Source organism: Thamnophis elegans, chromosome 1, assembly GCF_009769535.1.
Source record: "Thamnophis elegans isolate rThaEle1 chromosome 1, rThaEle1.pri, whole genome shotgun sequence".
Lineage (NCBI taxonomy): Eukaryota > Metazoa > Chordata > Lepidosauria > Squamata > Colubridae > Thamnophis > Thamnophis elegans.
This window is the reverse complement of record NC_045541.1, coordinates 139,953,021-139,977,476: the sequence shown is the minus strand read 5'-3', so window position 1 is coordinate 139,977,476 and position 24,456 is coordinate 139,953,021. Positions and strand designations below refer to the sequence as shown.

At 34.4% G+C, this 24,456-nt stretch overlaps 2 protein-coding genes across 2 annotated transcripts in view; both read left to right on the top strand.

Moving 5' to 3' along the window:
* RPS6KA5 (ribosomal protein S6 kinase A5) overlaps positions 1-16,534 on the top strand; it is a 29,672-nt gene extending 13,138 nt beyond the window's left edge. Inside the window, exons 9-17 of the mRNA XM_032232970.1 lie at positions 480-641; positions 4,112-4,237; positions 4,877-5,010; positions 6,985-7,078; positions 8,203-8,373; positions 10,384-10,575; positions 11,953-12,112; positions 12,879-13,036; positions 14,801-16,534. Coding sequence (XP_032088861.1) covers positions 480-641; positions 4,112-4,237; positions 4,877-5,010; positions 6,985-7,078; positions 8,203-8,373; positions 10,384-10,575; positions 11,953-12,112; positions 12,879-13,036; positions 14,801-15,040 — 1,437 coding nt within the window. The 3' untranslated portion in view covers positions 15,041-16,534. The remainder of the gene's footprint in view (positions 1-479; positions 642-4,111; positions 4,238-4,876; positions 5,011-6,984; positions 7,079-8,202; positions 8,374-10,383; positions 10,576-11,952; positions 12,113-12,878; positions 13,037-14,800) is intronic.
* A 7,216-nt stretch (positions 16,535-23,750) lies between these two features.
* The window catches only part of TTC7B (tetratricopeptide repeat domain 7B), a 118,980-nt gene continuing 118,274 nt past the window's right edge, over positions 23,751-24,456 (top strand). The window contains exon 1 of the mRNA XM_032232942.1: positions 23,751-24,006. Within this exon, the coding sequence (XP_032088833.1) occupies positions 23,886-24,006 (121 nt within the window). The 5' untranslated portion in view covers positions 23,751-23,885. The remainder of the gene's footprint in view (positions 24,007-24,456) is intronic.

The window sequence follows — 24,456 nt, the reverse complement described above, 5'->3', positions numbered from 1 at the left end:
CTTTCTTGCCACAATTATTAAGTGAATCGCTGCAGTTGTTAAGTTAGTAACACGGTAACATGGTTGTTAAGTGAATCTGGCTTCTTCATTGACTTTGCTTGTCAGAAGGTCGCAAAAGGTGATCACATGACACTGCAGCCATCATAAATATGAGTCAGTTGCCAAGCATCCAAATATTGGTCATGTGACATTTGGGATGCTGCAATGGTCGTAAGTGTGCAAAGTCATAAGTCATTTTTTTCAGTCCCGTTGTAATTTCAAATTGTCACCAAATGAACTGTTGTAAATGAAGGACAATCTGTATATCTTAATTAATCCTGTAATCCAATGCATAGAATAAGTCCAATTATATTTTAATAGATATACATTGGAAGGTAAATCATGATATATTTTCTCTGAACAATTTATATTGACAGCTGAAACAATTAACTTTTGATCTGTTTACTCTTTTCTATGTTTAAATTAATATATTGGTGCAGAAAATAAATTGGAATGACTTGGCTGCCAAAAAAGTGTCTGCTCCATTTAAACCAATAATTCGTGGTGAATTGGATGTTAGCAATTTTGCAGAGGAGTTTACAGAAATGGATCCAACATATTCTCCAGCAACCACTCCAGAGGCTGCGGACAAGTTGTTCCAGGTAACTGGAAAATTCCAGCCATATAATAATATTACTAATTTTTTTGGAAAGATCATTTACAAATTCAATAAAAGCAATAGAAAAGAGTGTGTCTAACATGCATATGTGTCAATAGCAAAGTGAAGTTACATCAACATTGCAAACTGTGCACTCTCCAACATGCATACTGATGTCTGCATAAGGTTAGGTTAGGTTTATTCGATTTATATGCATCTTGTGGGTTTTGCATCATATGCATGTCTCATCACTTGCATTCCCGTACAGAATTCTATTCCAGTATTAAAAGAGAAAGTTTTTTTAATGTAGCATTCTTTGGATCATATTAAATATAACTGGTATATAATAAATTACAAAGAGATATAAAAGAATGAAATGCCAGCTAACATCATCTGTGACCCATCAGAGGAAATTAGTGATTGATTAGTTTGAATGAAACAACTTGTGAGTGATTAAATACAAAGAAAAAAATTGAGAATTAAACCGAATATTATATTTTGATTTTCCAAACATTTCCCTTAAGGGAAATATTATTTCAGAAATTGAGAATCCATTATTGATAAATGATTTAAATTTGTAGTATTATAAGCTTTAAAATAAAATAAGAAAAATGGCTTGTGCATCTAATCTTTACAAGTTTAAAATAGTAACAGAGATTGGGAAAACTTGCTCATGGCCTTATTAATGCACTAGGGAGATTTCATGGCCTCTCCGGGGAAGGAAAATTATTTTGCTTTCTCTGTGGTTGGTGTTGTTTTGCCTGCAGAGAGGATGAACTGAGGAATATAAAATGAAATTGCAATAAGACGGTTGTGGAAAGAAGAACAGGTAGCAGATTGGACATAGGAATGCTTGAAGAATAAAGCGGAAATATAGAAACAGGCTGGGGAAGTATAAATTATCATGTCAGTGACATATGAGGGTTTGGGGAAAGGTAATACAAATTGTTTAGAGACAGAAAGTAAAAGATAACAGCAAGATAAAGAAAATATCCAGAAATGCTAGTTTGACTTGAAAAACATATTGCTTATAAGTGCCAGACTTGTTTGTAAGGGATAGAGTAGCTGTAGAAACATCAGTCAGCTCTTTTTTAAATAAATGCTTGTAGTTATATATTTGATAGCTCTAAGAATGTAATTGTGGAGTGCACTGGAAAAAAGTTAAAACACTGTATCCACAAAGTAAAAAAAAGGTAAAATATAAAATATATAAATATATTTATATATTATATGTAAATAAATATAAAATAATCTTATGTCATTATTGTATAATGGTATATTTAAACATACTATAAATTTCTTTTTAGATATGATTATTGCAAAACAGGCAAATCAATCTGGTTTATTTAAAATTAATAAACTGAAATGAGTATATCAAGATTAAGTCAATACGGGTAGTCCTTGACTTACAACAGTTCATTTAGTGACCGTTCAAAGTTACAATGGCATTGAAAAAAATTATGACCATTTTTCACACTTAACAACCATTGTAGCATCCTATGACTACATGATCAAAATTCAGACACTTGGCAACTGACTTTGTTAAGCCAGATTCACTCAACAACTTACTAACATAATTGCAGTGATTGACGTAACAACTGTGGCAAGAAAGGTCATAAAATGGGGCAAAATTCACTTCACTGTCTCTCATCAACAGAAATTTTGGGCTTAGTTGTGATCATGAGTCAAGGACTACCTGTAATAAAAACTTAGAAGAAACCAGTGGTGGGATTCAGCCAGTTTGAACCACTTTAGGAGAACTAGTTGTTAAGTTTCTGAGCAGTTTGATGAACTGGTTGTTGGAAGAAATCATTAGGGCAGAGAACCGGTTGTTAAATTATTTGAATCCCACCACTTTAACTAACCATAGGTTTCCTCTCTGGTTTCACTCTGTTAAAAATAGTTGTTGTCCAAGGTTAGTACTGTACAACACAAGTGGCAGAACAATAAATTATGAGGAGATACCATTGCCCACACTTGGGAATGGGACACTGGACAACTGATTGTATTGTAGGGCTCTTCTGGACAACAATGAAATCTCAGTACTATGATTATATGATTCCCGCTCCTATAACAGAATTAGGGGTTGCGATCACAGCCTATCCTTGTGACAGGGCTATTGCAACTGATGAAGAGTCATTTCAAAGGAATAAATATATTGCCGCTTTGTGCCCTCTGAAGAGAATTCTTACTTCACTTGGGTCCTAGCTTCTGGTCTCTCCTTTAGCAACATGCTGGTATAGTTATGAAAGATGTCTAAATGCAAAACTGTTCATTCACTAATATTAGTACAATAGTGTCCTCTACATGAGACATATGAAACCAGGAGACCACCAAGAAGGTATAAGGTGTAAAGAATACATTGTCAGATAATTTCTGGCCAGTCACTAACTATCACTTTAGGGGAAGATGATGGGGCTTTTAACCCAGGGAGCCCTGGGAGAAGTAGTCTTTATGGATCCTTTTTAGTTGTGTTTCAGGCTCACGTATAATACTGAGACAGGATTGATTGTATTGCGGATAACACAAGCGGGATAGGGATGGCATCAGGGGTGGTTAATTTTACATCTGGTTCACTGAAGCGGTAGTTGCAAGGACTGGCTGACCTTGCCCACCCCACCCCTTCTCCACGTGGCCCATTCATCATGCCAGGTAATGCAGGACCCGCATGGAGGCTCTGGGAGGGTGAAAAAGGGGCCTCCTGGAAGTCTGGAAACATAATCTAAAATGGAAGTGATTGCTTTTTATTTCTTTTCATATTATGCACCAGAGAAGGGAAGTGGAAAGAGCAGGACTCTGGAGGCGGCTAGTGCTCTTCCTGATATTAATTTGGATGTTGTCAGTTAAAGCAAAGCCAAACATCTATTTTGAAAAGCATTTCAGCTTGCTATCTCTCCTGAAAAATTGATGATACCTGCTCTGATCAATCAAGATTGACTGCTTCCTTTCAAGTCTTGGCCATTTCAAACATACAGTTTACCATTTCTATCCAGGTTCATTATTTTGCAAATGCCATTCTTTGAACCAGCAGCTATAAACATATTTAAATATTTAGATCAATTTTCCTCTATTTAGTTATACTATACAGGTTTAATCTAGTAGCAGTCATTTGCAAAGTCGCATCTCATAAAATAAAATTTAGAATACATTGATGCTAATAGTATTTAGTTCCTTTACTTCCAAAACAAGTAATTAGTTACATTTTAACAGGCTGTCTGAAGACACATATATAAATACATTTGGATGCATAGACTAATATTTTAAAATTTTGTGCATGAGAAGATAATGTCTTTCAAGCAAGCTTTTACTATACTGTGATTATATAAAGTTGTATGATTTCCTTCAACAGAGTGCAGTGTTCAACAGAGTGATCATTGTAATTTTTTTCAAAGTATGATTAACCTAATATTAGTGCTAAAATTAGATAATTTAAAATTTTGCACATAACTGATGTTTGGTTTCTTTATCCTTTAGGGATATTCTTTTGTTGCTCCTTCTATCTTATTCAAACACAATGCAGCCATTATGGATCCTGTTTATTTTCTGACAAAACATAACCAACCTGGAGTTACAAATATTGCGAGAAGTGCTATGATGAAGGTAGTCGTAACCATTAACCATTTAAACATATTAAAAAATTCTCCAGCACATAATGTATTTTAATGTGAAATATAAAACTAAATTGTTTTCTTTGCTGTGTATATAAGAATATCTTATAATTTGGGCTTCTTTTGCTAATAACATAGTTAGCAATATATTTTTTTAAAAAAATAGCAGTAGAACTCTTATATCTTGCTTTTTAGCTGACATTTGACATGGGTGCATGTAGTTAGATGATATAAGGCATAGAAATAATCTTTATCCATGTCTCCTAGGAAACTTCTTACATGCATGTTTTCATAGCACCAAGAATAAGCTTAGTCTAGAAAGTTCTGCAGAGCTTGTCTGTATATTCTTGAATGAATACAGAATATATAATGAATACACATTATATAAACAGTATTTATTCACAGTAATATAAACATTGTCATGGGCATATATGGACATATACCTGGCCTCTGCTAATACTCCTTGAAGCACTGATGAATAGGCAACTTGTTAATAAATTTTCTTTTAGCCCAAACTATCTGGCAATGAAGTTCTTTTTAAACATGCCATTTAAATGTATATGCTTGCTATTGTCTATTTTTTATTTTATTCAGTAACTGTTAATAAATAAAATGAAATATTTCATTTCAGGACTCTCCATTTTATCTCCACTATGAGCTGGATTTAAAAGAAAAACCACTGGGAGAAGGAAGTTTTTCCATCTGTCGAAAATGCTTACACAAGAAAACTAGACGTGAATATGCAGTAAAAATAATCAGTAAGAGGTATAAAACACCCAATAGATTATTTCTTTAAAAAAAAATAATGTTAATTTCTATGAAACCTTGCAATTTAAATATTTTATGAACAGCTTAAGTAAATAAGAAAACAGGATAGGACAGTAGCAAAATTAAAAATGAAAAGCTTTGGATGAAAGCCTGAAGGAATGTAATCATAATGTTACAGTAAAAAGTCTGGGAAAATAAGAAGCATGCTAAAAAACACACACAGTAGCTAGATAAGCTCTCCTGGGAAAGTGCTACATTCTCTTTCCTTTTCTTATCTCATTATGTTAAATTTCCGATCTCCTATTGCTTACTTCCTTTCTCAACTTTACTTACTCTAAAAGGGAGCAGCATGATGATTATGTATGTATATACCTTCATACAAACTGCCATTCACCTCCATTCTGAGGTTAGTGATATCTGAAGGAGAATATCAAATTAATTTACTTAGTTAATAAAGTAAATGTTTCTTAATGCTTTAAAAGATTATGCTTAGTTGAAACAACTGTCTTAGACAACTGTCTTATATAAAAATATTGAAACTTTTAAAGTACTGTATATACTCGAGTATAAGCCTAGTTTTTCAGCCCACTTTTTGGGCTGAAAAAAGCCGCCTCGGCTTATACTCGAGTCAGTGAAAAATTTGCCCGAAATGGAGGAGAAAAAGGGGCGGGGCCATGCCGCTGGGTGACACTCGTGAATGGCCCAGTGCCCCTGTGAGTTTCCCCTCCCTCTGTGTCAGTTTGCCGCGCAGCGCGCACCGCACCATCCCCCCTCCTCACGTTCTAATGTAATGCAGGGCTGTCTTACGATTCCCCTTCCTCCCCCTCCTGCCGCTCTGCAACGATGTCCCACCTCCTCCTTGTTATGGCAAGCAGCCACATAGCGATGTCCCACCTCCTCTGGTACAGTGATCCAATGATAGGAATCACTGTGCCGTGTGTCATAGGAGGCGGGACATCGCTCCCGCGGCTGCACGGGACATCATCATCACAGCGGGACATCAGCATCATGAGGTGAGTGAAGTATTTCATTGAATACACCGCTAGTTTACTGTTTTTCTTTGAAATAAATATTCAAAAACATTATTGGTATCTATTTTTATTTTTGAAATTTACCGGTAGCTGCTGCATTTCCCACCCTAGGCTTATACTCGAGTCAATAACTTTTCCAGTTTTTTGTGGTAAAATTAGGTGCCTCGGCTTATATTCGGGTCGGCCTATACTCGAGTATATACGGTACTTATATCACATACTTCAACCCTGAGTTAATAGGGGATTTGAATCATCAAGTCCATCCAACTGTTCAGTGAGTGAAGAAAACTGATCCATTTAATGATGCCTATCATCTTATTGGTGTCACTATCAAACTGCTCTTACTCTTAGAAAGTTTTCCCTAATAAGTTACAGGGAGGGATATTCTGATTGTTCATTAGTCTAGGTGTTGCATTCTAAGATAGTTGAAAATAGGTTTAGGTTTTTTTTGTGACAAATGGTTCAGATGGTTCAAGAGTGATGTATTCTGACCCATCAGTCTTCTGTTTTGAGTTCTGAACACATCTAGTTCATGTCTACAGAGTCAGTCTTCTTATTTCTATTTTTATATTTTGGGGATTAAATTCTTTTAAAATATTGTCCTTAGAACTGAAATCAGTACTAAGTATAGATCTTGCCAGCAAAGAATAGACTAGAACTGCACATTTCTGATAAAGATAAAAAACCGAAAGAGTTTTCTACTCTCAATCATACAATGTGAAGAATACAATGGTACAAGTTCTTAATGTTACAAGGATCTTCGCCTTCTCCTTTGTCACAGCTTGAAAATTGTGGGATGACCATTATATTAAGTTGTGGGTTTTAAAGGCACATTCTTTATATCAAATTTTTAATAAAAAATTGTAATCTAATTTATGAAGATAGCATTGTAAAATCAGAAGTTTGTTTTATCATAATATTCACTGACTTAATTTTTCAGACTAGAAGTCAACACTCAAAGAGAAATTACAGCTTTAAAACTCTGTGAAGGACATCCCAATGTTGTGAAATTGCATGAAATTTATCATGATCAGGTATTACACTATGTTTTCTGTATTTGCTCCGCATAATCTTTAGAAAGTGAGAGAGAGAGGATGGTATGATTATTAGAAACATGCTACAGTAAATGAAAGAAACACAAATAAGACAGTATATTGAAGATTTTTAATGTTAGTTCTTTCTATTAACAATCTATGGAAATGTTTTAACTTTCAAAACTATATTTTCATCTCTTCAGTTAAATTAATAATTGTTCTATGTTGTGGAAATAGACTGCCAGAACAGCTGCTCTGTTAAGAAAGAAATATATTTATTATAGCATAAAGCTACTGTGATCAACACTACTTGTTGGAGAGAAGCCAGCTGGTATCAGTCAGATGAAAGGGTATCAACCAGTATAAATTCAACCCTTTTCTCAATTCTGGATAGAAATATTCTAGTATTTAGCAATGTTGTGCTGCCTTTTTCATCCTAACTATTGAAGACTTGTTATATTCACCATCTAATAATATCGTTAAAAATGAAATAAAAATCCATCTTATGTTTTCAGAGAGGAATAAAACGTTCTAATCCATACTAAATAATCTTGAAGAAAAACAAAGAAAAATTAAATGCCAGTATTGTGGTCTTTTAGCCTTTTAGCTAAAAGTTTATCTAACTTTTAGCCTTTGGCTAAAATAATTATAGGAGGATCTACTTTAGTATTCTTTAAACTACATGGCTTACTCATCTCAAAATAATAATCTTTTATCTAGAACAACAAAGTGCTATTTAATCAGGATGTATCAACTTATTTCCAGGATTACTTAGCAAATAACCCAATCATATCAAATTCTCAGTTGTTGGAATTCAGAGTATAGAATCCAGTGGTATATGATGGAACATTTACTTGCTCATTGAGATTTTGTTTTTGGAGCTAAGCCACTAGAACAAATTTTGTGGGTTCTTCTGAAACTCAGGAGAGTGTAATAGAAAAATCATTTGTTCAATTTTGATGGAGGAAGCTGATTTGATTCCTGGAAATACATTACAATGTATCAGTTGAAAGAATTTTAAAAGCTGTATTGTATTTTAATTGAATAGTAAATCTGTCCAACTAATTATTTCTTTTCCCCTACATTTAGAAATACATTTTTCTAAGAATTGTATTTGTTTTTAGCTCCACACGTTTCTAGTAATGGAACTACTGAAAGGGGGAGAGTTACTTGAACGCATCCAGAAAAAGAAGTACTTCAGTGAAACTGAAGCTAGTTATATCATGCGCAGATTAGTTTCTGCAGTGAGCCATATGCATGATGTGGGAGTAGTGCACAGAGACTTAAAACCCGAGGTACGAATTTAGGAAATGTATGAAGCTTGTGAAGTCTGACCATTTTCACCTTTCCTCCCTTTCTTCCCTATTAATTAATTAATTCTCCTTTACTTTGTCAATTTGTTATAGCTGTATTTTTAGTAATTGATATAAATAAAAGCATAATAAAATATTTATAAAACCATTAAGATAAAGACAAGTTATCAATAGCAATGTAATATTTTGTCATAAGAGAAATATAACCTGTGAGTTATGAGAAGTGTCATTTTAGTCAATTGCCTACTTGCCTGTCCATTAATACAGGTAGTCTTTAATTTACAACAGTTCATTTAGTGTCCGTTCAAAGTTACAGTGGCACTGAAAAAAGTGACTTATGACTGTTTTTCACACTTATGACTGTTACAACATCCCCATGGTCATGTGATCAAAATCCAGATGCTTGGCCAATGATTCATATTTATGATGGGTTGCAGTGGGGGTCATGTGATCACCTATTATGACCTTCTGACAAGCAAAGTCAATGAAGAAGCCACATTCATTTTACAACCATGTCACTAACTTAACAACTGCAGTGATTCACTTAACAACTGTGACAAGAAAGGTTGTAAAATGGAGCAAAATTCATTTAACAAATGTCTCACTTAACAACAGAAATTGTAGTAAGTTGAGGACTACCTGTATAGCCTTCTGTGTATTAGTTTTAATTTATTAAATGGAGTGTCCATTATACATACACTGTTTTCCAACTTAATGTTAGAACTATGCAACTTATGTTCTAAGTTAGTAAATTCCATTTCAGTGGAATTGTGGGAGGTATGGCTGAAGAGGAGAAATTGAAACACACCATTCTGCTAATGGAATAATTCTGTACGTAGAAGAAAATTATTTGAAATCATCCAACAAGAAAAGTTATGCTTAGACAAGAACTTACTATGGGTGTGGGGAGTAAGGAAGATGACCTTGATGGCAATATAAAAGAACTCTTGTTATTATTATATTTTTAACCTGCCCTATTATCTAGTGAAAGAGACTGAACCATTTTTAAGTCAAGAGAAATGAGATAACATTAGAAATAATGGGAAGCGTATATAGCACAGGCTTATTATTAAAACCAATTTCAATAAAAGTAGTTTTAGCCTTCCTGTGAGTTTTATTTCCTGATCTGCTCTATAGTGCTGAAGGGCTAGCAAATTAAATTGAAATAGATGATACTTTGAATAAACAGTTGAGTTTATAGATCTCGGTTGTTCTTAAGAAACCTTTAAATAAGTCTAATAATTTTGTCTGATTTTTTTCTAGGTTTATTTGCACAGAATTTCTTCTACTCATTAAAGCAGCTTTTTCTAGTGTTCCATATGAGCATAAAAAACTGATGCTGCTTTAAGAGTTGCATTAACTTTTAGTATTTCTTAAAGCTTTATTTCCTTTGAAAATTACTAGCTAGTTTAGTGAGTAGCCGAGAAGTATTGCACTCATGTCAGGTCTGAGGCATTTCATTAAATCGTTTTTTTAAGCATGCCCAGTCCTACTTTTCACTAGACTGGTAGTCTTCATTTGACAATAGAAATTGGGACTGGGAGCTCTATCACTTAGCGATGTAGTTGGAAAGTGCAATGTCCCATGATCACATAACTTATGATGGCATTAGCAGCAGTTTCAATAGCTGTTGTTATGTGCCCTGGCATCCTGCTTAATGGAAGCTGGCAGTGAAGATTGCAAATGGCAAACGCGTGACGGCAGAGCACAGGACCCAAATGATTATCATATGATACCGCAAAGATTACAATCATGAGGAACATCCATAAGTCTCCTTGTTCAGTGCTATCGTAACTTCAAATGGTTGCTGAATGAGTGGTGTCAGAATGATGCCTGTATTACTTTAGGTTTGGTTTTTTATTCTTGGCTTTTAGAGAAAAGAGTTCCTGAGTATATAAGATATAACATGGAATTACGGTACCTTTTGTCATCATTTCAGCATTACAGGCTATAATGAGACAATTAACTCTACTTCTCTAATTATTTTTTTAGAATTTATTATTCACTGATGAAAATGATAATTCAGAAATAAAAATAATTGATTTTGGATTTGCCCGTTTAAAACCTTCAGACAATCAGCCTCTTAGAACTCCGTGTTTTACCCTTCATTATGCTGCTCCAGAGCTCTTAAATCATAATGGTTATGATGAATCCTGTGACCTCTGGAGTTTGGGAGTTATTTTGGTAAGCATTTTGGCATTTTTAAAGAAGTATCCAAGCATGAGTGATAACAATAATAATGGGAAGAGTTAAAAGTATTTAATGTATATAAATGTTCAACATTAATATTGAACAAAATATGAAGTATTTCATTAGATCTAGCAGAAAAGGCTAAAAAAAATTGCTATTCACTTGGCTAAAATCTACCACCTTTATAGAAACAAAAAGTTTATCCAGCAAAATTATAATTGAAAACAAGGTCAAGTATCATAAAAGATAACCACCTATCATATTCAGAAACATTTCCTACTAAGTAAAATATCTAAAAATAATAGAATTAAATATATTTATCATAATAAATTTACTGGGTTTTACCTGGTTGCTAGGGAAAAAGACAGAAACAATTCTGCTTTCACTTGAATTAGATCATAAGCCTTATGCTGTATTTTAATCATAGTAAATCCTTTAATTCAGTCAAATTTGTAATCGGTAACAAAGTCTTATTTACAATTAAATATGTTTCAGTATCTTTGATTGGGTACAAATCTCTTTGCAATAATTGAAAGGAAGCATATTTTGTCTGGATTGTTACAATTATAATAGCAGAAGTGTATAACCAATGGTATTTTACTTAACCATTTTTTATAAAAGATGAGAGTTTAATAAGAATGTACTCTTTCTTGAAAAAATGTGACTGAAGCAATTATACTTTAACTTCTGAAAATGATACTTCATTTATACTGCAGATAATCCTTGCTTAATGGTCAATTGCGGTCAATTGTGATGTTTAAAGTTACAACAGACAACTCCCCACCCAAAAAAAGTTCTTATGATCTAATTTCAAAATTCTGACAACTGTACCCCCTTCATGGTAATGTGATCATATTTGGGACGCTTGGTAACTGGCTCTCATTATGGCTGTTTGCAGCATCCTGTGGCCATGTAACTATGATTTTCCAGTTTCCAGTGATTACAGTTTCCAGCAAAAAATAACTGTTGGCTATAACTGATATGTTTAACACTTGCCATATTCACTTAATCATTCCAGCCTTCATGTAATGACTGCACTGTTCACTTACCAACCACAGGAAAATAGGTTGTAAAATAATAGTGGTTACGTTGCGACTCATTTAATGACTGCCACAACTTACTATCATAATTCCAGGCTTAATTACAGTCAAAGTAGAGGACTATCTCTATGTAAAAATAAAATTATTAGAACTATATTTTATTATTAATGCTATTTATAGTATATCTACGCATACATTCGTTCACCCATCTACATAATCATATTCAGTTGTGAGCGAATACTTTTGGCAATATAGTGTATATGATAAGTAAGAATTGCATTTATCTGTAATTAATGATTTAAAACATTTTCTTCCCCCCCACCCCGAAAAGTATACAATGCTTTCAGGACAAATACCCTTTCAGTCTCAAGATACCAGTATAATATGTACAAATGTTTTGGAAACAATGAAGAAAATTAAAAGAGGGGAATTTTCATTTGAAGGCGATGCTTGGAAAAATGTTTCTAAGGAAGCCAAAGATTTGATACAAGGTATATATGGATCACTGACTTATCTAGTAATTCTTAAGAATATTACATAGACATACAGACATTATTTGTTCATTGACTAATAAAAATACATTCACTAAAATGAATAAAGCAAAGTTAACCCCTAACATCAATGACTTCTTTGTAAGTGAACTTATACAGAGTGTAGCAAAATTTTGCTACTTTTAAAGAGAAAGAGATTATTCTGGTTATCTAACAAATAATGCAAATAAAAATTATGGAAGGGCCACAGAAATACTGTATAAATAATAAGAGGGTAATCAGCTGGTGGTAAATGTCCGCATAGACCCGGCAGTGCAAAAGAAGATGGAGGTATTAATAATTTAATTCTTGGAAATTACTAAAATATTTGCTGAGGATTCTAGCACAATCTGTATATATTGATAATTTAAAACTCTGTACTGTATTAGATTTGCTTCCTTAATGCAAGTTCATACCTATTCTTTCACGTTTTTACTTTTATAGAGTCTAATTCAGATGTTCTAGCTTTCAAATTTGTATATTTAAAAAAGTTTCAAATGTACATGACAGTTCTAAATTAAAATTAGCAAGGTGATTTAACTTATTTAATATACTATTATACTATAGGAGGAATATCAAAGTATATATATTTAAAATAAAGATTAATAAATTCAGCCATTAAAAAAAACAATTGCCAGTATTTAAGTTATATTTTTTTGTAAATGAATGTTAAATAAGTAGCATTCAATAGATAATGTGTGTTACTTTAAAATATCTCATGCATTAGGACTTCTTACAGTGGATCCAAATAAGAGGATTAAAATGACTAGTTTGAGACATAATGATTGGCTTCAGGATGGCTGCCAACTGTCATCCAACCCATTAATGACTCCAGACAATTTAGGATCTTCAGGAGCTGCAATACATGTCAAAGCAACTTTTAATGTAAGCTCATATTACTTCTCTAAATTGAACTATGTTTCTTGTGTCAGCTATCATTTACTTTTAAGGCAAGATGCAGTTTGGGTACATATACATTAAGAAGGTAAATATTTTTATTTAAGCTTTATTTTGATTCTTTTGGCAAGGCATATTTTTTCTCCATCTTCATGAAATGAAATATTCTTACTATTACTAGAAGGGAGGAGGGGGAAATGAACAGGTGCTATATACAATTCCCATTGAGGATGGAAATCTGCATATGTCAGCTTTCTTATACTAATAATTTTCAATTGTATTAATTATACTAAAATTGTATATTCTGGATTCTGGCAGAACGTAATTGAAGATAATTCAGTTTCACTTGAGTCAGTTGATAGCTTATGTGCTTTCATTGATGGTATTGACTTTGAACAATTATAAAAATAGATTTTCTCCTGTGGGATATATTCCCAATCTGATCCTTCGTTGTTGTTGTTGTTGTTGTCATCCTCCTCCTCCTCCTCCTCCTTAGAATAAGACTAGAACCCATGGTACCCCACTGGTTTTTTATTCAATCCTATATGCCGTATTTTCACCCATATAACCCGCCCACGCAAATAACCCGCGGGTTTTCTGAATCATGCAAAATATTTTCCGTATACCCCGCCCACGCATATAACCCGCGATGAGTAAGAGAGAAGGGAAACAGCTGAGATTGGGGTGGGGGAAGAAACGGAGAAAGAAGCCTGCGCAAGCTGGGGAAGAGGAAAGGAACGGAGGAGAAGGAAACAGCTGAGATCGGGGTGGGGGAAGAAACGGAGAAAGAAGCCTGTGCAAGCCTCCGATCGTGTAAAATATTTTCCGTATACCCCGCCCACGCATATAACCCGCGGGGGGGGGCATGTAAAACGCATATAACCCGCGGGTTATATGGGTGAAAATACGGTACATATCCTTTTAAAAAATGTCTCTTTTTAAAGCCTACTCTTTGATATTAGCTGTTTAGGATTCATATTTAGCTACATTGTAGATCAAAAATTCGAATGTCTCTGGAATGGCTAGGTGTATTTTGCAGTTGATAACAGGCAAAGACTATGGTCAAATCTATCATTGGTATGCAGCACTCATGATAGGCCAGGCCACACTTGTGGGGAAGCAAAAACAGAGCTGACAACTACAGAAATAGGAAGAGCCAGTGACTGGATTGGCTCCTCAGAACTCCTTTCCAAATCAAGGAGAAAACTAGGATCACCCATAAGTTTGCTCCATACAGAGTCTACCAGTGGGAGAAATAATAAAATAACAATTTCCAACCAGTTTGAGACCTCTAGGAGCTAGAAGAAAATCACCCTGCCTAAGCCATGATTCAGTACCTTCAAAACAGATGCTAGGTTTGCCTACTTTAAGAAGTTGCTTACTATTGATTTTCTGGATGTTAATAGCCTTCTGAAGGGCTACTTGCATCAGAACAAGAGTTTATACAGTATGAAATAAATTTAAGACTATTTAAGAATTAAACAGAAAAAAATTAATTTTGGAATAATAGCAGAAAAGAGATTAGAATGTTGATATTGGAAAGTTAAAAGCTAATTTAAAGGGCTAGATGGACTTGAAGGAATACTTTTTGTGGGTGTTTATAAAACAATAAATGAAGATTTTGAAATTAACTGTAAGAAATCCTTCTGTGGGAAGTTGTGCTGATTGGGGGGAAAAATATATAAGAGGAGTCTGAAGGTTGACCAGATGGATCCAGAGAGAACTAAGAATTGTTTTTGCTGTTCTAAATAGGCTTTTAACAAGTATAAAAGGGAAGGATTTTGCCTCCAGAATGTTGACAAGGCACCTCTTGCAAAAAGAAGAAAGATGAAAAAGACAAGCACAAGCACAGAGACCCGCAGCAGTTCCAGTGAAAGTTCTCATTCTTCTTCCTCTCAGTCCTATGGTAAAACTACCCCTACAAAAACACTACAGACAACACATCCTATAGATAGCAATAACTCAGATAATATCTTTCAATTCTCTGATTGAAGATACGTTCTCTTGAATAGGAATTGAAATTTGTTGATGCCTGTGCTCTTTTGAATAAAGTAATTGCCCCTTCTGTTTTTTTGTTTTTTTTTAGTCTGAGGCCAAAATAGGACATGTTGAAATACCACTGTGACTGTAGTCAGAATCAACATTAAAACAAGTGATATAAAATGTTTTATTTTAATATATATGCATATCCAGCAGTTTTTAAAAGATGTCTGTAATCCATAATCCTGTGACTCTCACAAATTCTCATAAATCTGCAAAACTTTTCATTACATTTGGTTTTCTTTGTAATATATGTATGTACATGCAGAAAGAGAGAGAGAGAGTTTTTTATCTAAGATATATTTTATTGTACAAATGTACAAATTCATATGTGTATAAAATCCTCAATGTGTTTCAATATATTTGCCAGAATCAAAAATAACTTATTTCCTTGAATGCAGAAGCTATTTTCTTATGCAAGACATACACACAAGCTACTTCTTCAGCATATGAAGACATTTCTGCATAACACATAAGCAGAAATTTAATTTATGTGATAGCTTGGAGATCATATAAAACTTTATTTCTTCCACTTTTTTCTAGTAAGAAAAATTATTTGGGATTTTAAAACTTGACTTGGAGAGATAGAGAGTGAGCAAGAGAGAAAGATAATTTTCAAATATAAAAATTGTTCTGTGAGAATTTTATATTCCTTTATCATGTGGAGCAAAAAAACCAAGCTGATATGTAATACATTAAAATTGGCAGCTGGGTTGTAGCTTAATATTCAAGAGATTTTTATTCTGTATCAATCATCTGTGTAGTTGGTATTATAATTGTATTTGATAAGTAACTGATATTGTGAGTACTATTTGGAGATGCTGTAATTTGCTGTAGCAATTTCAATAAGAATTATGAGTTTCTTATATTATTTAATCTTGCAATACATTTAATGTATCTGAGTTTTCCCGTTTCACACTGGGATATATTGTAATGCATTTATGCATTAGAAATTTAAGGGGATATTCTGTCAAGCACTGTGCTTCATATCTCTACACTGTGTTTTACTATAGTACAATTTTTCACTGTAGTTGTATTTTGGATTCATAAATATGGAATTTTCTGATGCATTTTTAAATGGTAATATTTTAAACTATGAAGCATGATTTATAAATACATGCAGAGCTCTTCCATAGCTCAGATGCTGCAGTTCTGCAAAAAAAAAAAAAAAGGAAGTAGTCTTACTGGTAATTAGTGAGGCAATTTCTATAAAGTTGAGCATATCTAGATATTGGCATGATTAGACCTCACTTAGAGAATTTTAGGAATACTTTGCTGTATTGTAGAATGAACAATTCAAATCCTATGCAAATACTCCTTTTCTATAAAAACTATAATTTCTTTATATAATCATATCTAATATAGTTTTCAGAAATCTCTTGCATACTTCTTTAGGGAAACTGGAAAAAAAAAACAGAAAAGCCTGAGAATATTTTCATGAAGAATTTTAGAGAAGTAACATAATGTGAATCTTTGTGTCATTTACTGGTTTTTGTGGGTATCTTAATTTCAAGATATGTAAAATATAGAATCAGCAGTTTTTCTATCAGATATATTTAGACTTCTACACTGTGTTAGACATTCAAATTATTTCTATAAACTATGCATCCAAACTTGGACAGGACAGTATCTTGCATTGGTAACTATTTAAAAGCACTTAATTTTTGTGTGTGAAGTAGCACAACTTTGAATTTCAAAGAAATGAATTACTGTATTTTTCGGAGTATAAGACGCACCTTTTATTCCCTCAAAAAAGAGGGTGAAAATCTGGGTGCATCTTACACTGAATACAGCATTTTTTGCCTCTCAAAATCCTGCCCCCTTCACCAAAATGGCTGTGCATAGCCTTTAGGAGGCTTCCAGAGTGCTCCTGGGGGCTGGGGAGGACAGAATTGAGCAAAAAATGGGCTATTTTTTGCTCAGTTCCCCCCTCCCACCCCCAGGAGCTCTCTACAAGTCTCCTAAAGGGTATTCATGCCCTTTTTGTTTTGGAAAAAAAAAAAAAACCAGGGCTGTTTTTGAAAGGTCTGCAGAGAGCAAAAACTTTTTTTTAATTTGTCTCTTCAAAATCTTGGTGCGTCTTATACTCCGAAAAATATGGTATTTATCTTGCGGTTCTCTGCCCACTTATTCATGAGTAAGCAGCACTGAACTCCATGAGATATTTCAATAAATAGATATAGGATTGGGTTGCTAATTGCATACATTGATACAAGTTATGTTACCTAGTTTGGTAATGAAATATCTGCAAGAAATCAACCAAAGTTCAGAGAGCCCCAAGGACCCCCATCAGTTAAACTTTGCAGTACAATATTGAAAACTGAACTGTTTAGATTATTCTGATCTTTATATATGCTGAGAGCATCAAGATCTTGATTTGTGTGCGTATATATATTACATTCCTAATTTGGTGCAAATTGGATTTACTTTCTTTTCATGTATATATAGTTTATTTCAAACATTTTATCTGATAATACAGATAAGCATCTTGAAGAGATGGAAATGGTGTGTTCATAAATATCTTTTTATGGCGTGCCACTTTCCATTTCAAAATGAAGATGAAATAAAACATTTTTAAACAAAATGTCAACAGTTTAGTAGTTTAATTCTGCTGCAACTAAATTTATATGTGGTATAGACAATTTATTTTTAATATCTAATATCTTTGAGAAATTAAAATAAAATGATTTTTTTAAATATCAAAATTTAAAAATTTGGTAGGATGTCATGAAAATTACAAAGTAATGGTTTTACATTTCTCAGGAAAAGGATTTTGTATATATTTCCATTGTTTCTTCCACAGGCAGCTATTGTGAAAGCTTGATGAGCTATAACTTTATACTATTGGGGAGGGGATTTTCATGAATACAAGCATCAGAGAGTGCAAATTGCATATTATTATTGATAACTTATGTCCCTTCATAAACTTGTACTATATTTAAAAGGTAATTATTTGCAGTTATATATGTTTGTCTATCAATATGTATAATTATCTAGAGGAATTGATGGAGCAATAACAGAAATTAAATGGTCAATGTGCAGCTGTGTTTTCAAAGTTATTTTGTATTTTTCACAATCAGACCCACATATATAAACCAAATTATTTCTTGCTATTAATAAAATGATTAATGCAAGAGTTAAACAACATTCCTGCTTCTTTTATATAATGTTTTATCCTGCTAGTAGAAAAGTAAGGCAGTGGGAGATGCTGGGTATAGCCTCTTCATGCTTTATATCATAGTTGGGGATTAAACAGTTTGCGTTGACTGAAATGATAAATTTGTGATTTTTATTTTTTCTTCGTTAAAAAGGATAAATCTTTAACAAGTCTAACAAAGAGATATTTATTATACCCTTTTCCAAAAAGTTTACTACTACACTATAGTTATTCTGTTGATAATTCAGGTAATAATTTATTACCCATAAAACTGTTATTCTTTGACTTTAAAATTTTGCACCAGGCAAATAGGAGTTAATTGTAGTTGATAAACAAGATGATATACTTGCAAGGTTGGTAGAATCTCAAGTTTATTAAGATGGTGAACTAGCAAATAAGTTGTGCTTTTTAATATTAGTAATAGAGAAAGGTGGTGCATAATTCAATAAGGAAGCTCAGAAATGTTAACCATTCAAATTTATTTTAATTTTAAGATTTGTTTAATTCAGATGTATTTTAATTTTCTTTTGTAAAAGAAAACCTCATATATAATAAAACTATGAATTAATATAGCATGGTGGAAGAAATTGATTTGAAAATTAATAGAAGAAGTCTGAATAAAGGCTATACTTTAAAAAAAATTACATTGAATAGTTTTTGTTTAAATAAATTACTTCAAATAAAGCACCACATACCTCACTCAGATGATTACAATGTGATCGTTCATTTTATGCACTTTGGGAGAAGGAAAATAATATTGCTGGAAAAGACGGATACTTTTGTTGCAACATTTATGTGCTATTTTTGTTGGTTTTCCATGATAGATGAATGTGCATCCAATTAAAATAAAGTCTTTTAAAGTTAGAAATTAAAGTAGAATCATTATTTTAAGGTGTCACATTGGCACTGACTTACAAGCAGCTCTTAGATGCTTTGCTACATTTATACAATCTATTCCTAAAACATCTTCAGTGACCGTGCATACTTATGTTCTTTTTAATGCTTGCACTTTAAGGACTTTATGAAATCGTGTGTGTGTGTGTGTGTGTGTGTGTGTGTGTGTGTGTGTGTTATACATAGAAATCATTTCTGTTGCCATCCATTGAAATGGTTTGTATAGCCCTAGTGATTAAGTATGTGTAAATAATACTTCTTGGTAGTCCATATTTTATCTCATCCTTCATAAATTTTATGTAATAGTGTCTACCGATTTCTGGAATAAGCACAACTAGCAGAAAAAATAACCCATCCCTGTGCCACCAAGTCTGCTGCAAAAAAAATAGATGACTTTTCACAGTAGTTCTAAAGTGGCATTCAGAGGCTGCAGGAAGGGAAAAAGACAGAGTGCATAAACTGAAGCTGTTCACATGACATTGAATTTAATTCATATAACCATTGCCTAGGAAAGTTGTTGTACATACATGGTAACTTTGCAATATATAGATAATTATACTTAGCTTTCTCTGACTGTTTTGGCTGGTTACTCCTACCAGGATTCGAGGAGTTTTAGGATAACTAGTTCCTTGAAAGAATTTATCATTAAACTTGAAACATTGTTTAAATCTTAATTTAATTTTAATTTATTTTTATCATGGAAATATTTTTGTGAATTATTTTCTTTCCTTCATAAAATTAGGTTGCCAATTTAGGGTGTATGTATAAGGTGTTTCCAGAGTTTTAGTCATCCAAGCATGTACTATGGTTCACTTGTATGGATTGTGTATCAGTTAAAGATAATTGTTTTATATTATGATTGGTTTGGTGATTGATGCAGAGGTTATGTAGTTAGTCAATCAAAAGAACAGAATTAAAAAGAAGTGTTGCAAGGTAGACAATTTATTAAAATATGAAATAAAATGTTAAAGGGTTAAATAAGAGGAAGAACAAATCAGTCAGTGGGAGTGTTCTACTAGCAGTTTAAAACTTTTCAAGTCAATTAATTAAATTGTTATAACTATTAACATAACTATAACTAAAATTCCCAAATATTTCCTAGTGTTTTGCGGTAAATATGAGTGAATATTTAAAGATAGTGTTATGTTTACTCATTTTATTAAAAAAAAAAACAACCCTGTATTATTACAGGTACTGATTAACATGAAGACATTATATAAGTTCCAAAACAGGAACCAGTGGATTTTCCATTTTTCATCCAGAAAATAAGATAAAATAATCTTTTAAAAAATGCAAAATCTTTAACCATTACATCTTATTATATGTTTTAATTTTATTCATTTATTGGGTTCTTATTGAATATATAATTTTCTTCTAATGCAAATCTAATATATATACTATAAGTACATTTATTAATATTTTTCCTGAAGTGCAATATTTATATGGTTTATATGCAAAAAAAGTTAATAATCATTTAAACTATTGGGATTATTTCATTCTAGCTGGGCTAGAACTTAGTCTTAACTTATGCAGACTGGAACAGGGGCTCTTAAAGAATTATTTTCATGAAAGAAAAATCCATGAGGTTTCTCTTTATTTTACTTGTGGCTTACTTTATGTGATATGTGCATCTACTCATAATATCCATAAAACACAAACTTTATGTGATGTTTTGCCACAATGAACATTGCTGCTCATCAGTTCCTCAATTAACAAATTAAGTTATTTTATATTTACGGAATTGTCAATATTAGATATAGCTATATAAAACAAATATGCATGCATTTTACCTGTATTTTAATGTTTATCATTTGGCAAGTCTTTAATGAGTTGCATCAACTTTAGAAAGAAATTAAGTTGGAATTTGTTATTGTCAAAACATATTTTTACCTTAAGTAAATTTGCTGAAATGTTTTATGTGTGTGGATTTTATGCTAAAATCGATTGATTTTGTATGTATGTTCAAATATATTTGCTTTACTTTCAAAACAATAAACGACTATGTATAAAATGCTACAAATTTAATTTACTGAATTATTGATGGATATTGGTCTTCCAGTGCACACACCACCTGAATATTAGTGTTTGTTATATTGTTACTGTTATTATTGGGATGGAAAACTAGCAGTGGCTTAGTCCTATAAGGTGCAAAGTAAATACTGATATGCCACTCAGAAAGAGATACATTCATCACATCTTCTCTTTGGTAGGGAAGGGAAATTTCAAAGAAAAATAAACAGAAAGGAGAAAAGACTGCTGCCCAGACACACCTCCATATGATCACCACAAAGATGCCATGAACAATCATCGCCTTTCCAACCAAGAAGTCTAGGCTATTGGAAAACTCGCAAACCCATGAGGGCTATTTTTTTTTAACAAACTTCTGTTCTCAACACACTTCGGTAATTTATTGATCAAGGAACTACATTGAAACAAGAAGCAATGGGTGGAAACTAATCAAGGAGAGAAGCAACTTAGAACTGAGGAGAAATTTCCTGACAGTTAGAACAATTAATCAGTGGAACAGCTTGCCTCCAGAAGTTGTGAATGCCCCAACACTGGAAGTCTTGAAGAAGATGTTGGATAGCCATTTGTCTGAAACGGTGTAGGGTTTCCTGCCTAGGCAGGGGGTTGGACTAGAAGACCTCCAAGGTCCCTTCCAACTCTGCTATTGTATTGTATTGATCCTTCATTTAAAAAAAATACTAATTAAGGAACTACCAAGGAGAAAAGCATGCTCTCTTGAACATTGGCAAAGTTACTGTAAACAGAGAGCAAAATCTGTATTTCCTTACAGTGATGTTACCTAGTTGGATAATGAAGCATCTGCAAACAACCAAGTTCAGAGAGCACCAAGGAATCTACAGTTCAACCCTGAGCTACAGATACTCCCTTCTATATTCTCAATTGTATGATACAGCTCTTATTAGCCAAGCACTAGAATAACTAGAATAGTGTCTGCCCTTTGGAAGATTACCATGCATTGCCAGTGCTAGAGATGGCCCTGAGCTGCTGTGCTTTAGTGTCAAAATACTGAGCTGCTGTGCTTTAGTGTCAAAAGGAATGTACCTTTGCATCCAATAATTCCTCTAATATTTTTATATTAAAAAGTTGTTTTAACGTTTTGAAGACTACCCAAATTTTAAGTTATTCTAAAAACTTAAGAATATCTAATATATATTTGCACAGTACTGCAAGGTCTGGATAAGTTTTTAAAAAACCTATTAGAGCATAGTGCAATTAAAAACAATTTTAAATGTATAACCTGTTTATTCATTAATAGTGTTTTATATAATAGTGTTAATAGTACGTGATATAGGTAGTCCTCGACTTACAAGTTTGCTTAGTGACAGTTTGAAGTTACTGAAAAAGCGACATGACTGTTGCGGCATCCCTATGGTCACGGTATTTACATCTGGATGCTTGACAACTAACTCACATTTATGATGGTTGCAGTGTCCCAGGGTCATGTGGTCCTCTTTTGCAACCTTCTGACAAGCAGTGTCAACGGGGAAACCAGATTCACTTAACAACTGTGTTACTAATTTAACAACTGCAGTGATTCCCTTAACAAATGTGCCAATAAAAGTTGTAAAATGGGACAAAACTCATTTAACAATTTCCTCACTTTGCAAAATAAATTTTGGGCTCAATTGTGATCATGTTGAGGACTTCCTGTATTCAGTGGGAATCCTCCTAAATGTTTTTTGATATGATAAAAGAAATAAAAGATCCTTCTGGGTTCAGCTCCAAGTGGGCAAAAAGACACTGGAGACATGGAGGCTGCTTGGAAAGATGGTTTAATGGTGGACAGATCCACATGGCTTGAGTCCTGAACAGAAAAGGTGATCACATGCTTCAATGTTGGTGGCGAAAAAGAGAAGGGCTGAGATGCTGAGTCCCTGGTTTTATGCCCTCTCTGGCCTCTGTATTCTGAGTGGTTGTCAGATTCCCATGGAGCTGTGCAGGGGCAACTCTCTAGACTGTTTTGAATCCAGGTTTGGTTGAGTTCTCAGATGCCACGTGGTGAGTTGGGTAAAGGGCCAATATTATCATGCCTTAATCCCATGGCCCTGCAGCTGAAGGGGAAAACTCTTTGTTATGTAAAGGGGCTGGCTTGGCCATCTTAATGGCCCATTGATAAAGTGGGTGGGGGCAGGAAGCTATTCTCTCTTTAAAACATGTTTCTTCCTTTTCACATCCAGGGAAATGTAATATTCTGCCTTTTCAATATTTCCTAGGATATTTCAATTTTCGGGAAGAGGGCTGGGTGATAACTTCCTATAGATGCACTACATCTCCCTGCAAAAATAAGAATCAGTTGTTTTTCCACTCTGGGAAGAATCCTTGAAGTTTGGCAGTTCAGTCGTGCGAATGCTCTGTGGAACCCGTTTATCCATATAGCCCCATGAATATACGGGGGACGCAATTGCAAAAGAAGAGCTGAATGACTGCGGAATCGGCCGAAAGTTAGCCAGCCTTTCTCCTTTCCCGCCAAACAATGCCGGCAGCCGTGTTTTCTCTCTTGCTCCGCCCACTCCTCCCCCCCGCCTCATCCTTCTGACTGCCGGTAGGTGGTGCTGCAGCGAACCGCGTTCGGCGCCCCTCCGATTCCCGTTCCGGGGCCGCAGCCCGGCTCGTTCCGCCGCCGAAAAGGCGCCCGCTGCCACGGTGCCGCAGCTGCCGCGCCCCCTCCCTTCGGCCGGTCCCCGCTTTGCGGGGTTGCCCGCTGGGCCTGCTCCCGCCATGGCGACCAAGAAAGGGGGCTCGCGGCTGGAGACGGAGATCGAGAGGTGCCGGTCCGAGTGCCAGTGGGAAAGGATCCCAGAACTCGTCAAGCAGCTTTCCGCCAAGCTCATAGCTAACGGTGCGGCCCGCTGGGTGGGAAGGGACTCGGGCGGGGGTGGGGAGAGTGGAGTGAAGAGGAATCCGGTTCGTCAACCTTAACGCCGTCCGCCAGGGCTGCAGGTGCAGCGGGGGCGGGATGAGGCAGCTGCTTTTAAGCGTGCCCGTTGAGCGGAGGTGATGAGCTGGCCGTTTAATTAGCCCTGCCCGGGTGTGTTTACAACGCGCCCAACGAAGCTAAACAAGCGAGCCCTCTGGGCACGTGCAAAGGAACAGGCGCTCAGCCCCGTTGGATCTCATGTTCAGGCAACCTGATGCTCTTTTTCGGTCATGCTTGGCAGGGAACGCTGGGAGTTGTAGTCCATCACATCTGGAGGGCAACAGGCTAAGGACCCCTTGGAGGGAGACGGCCAGGGCAAAGGGCTGATGCTGTTTCTGCCCGTCAAAAACACTTAATTCTAAAGCTTTGCTA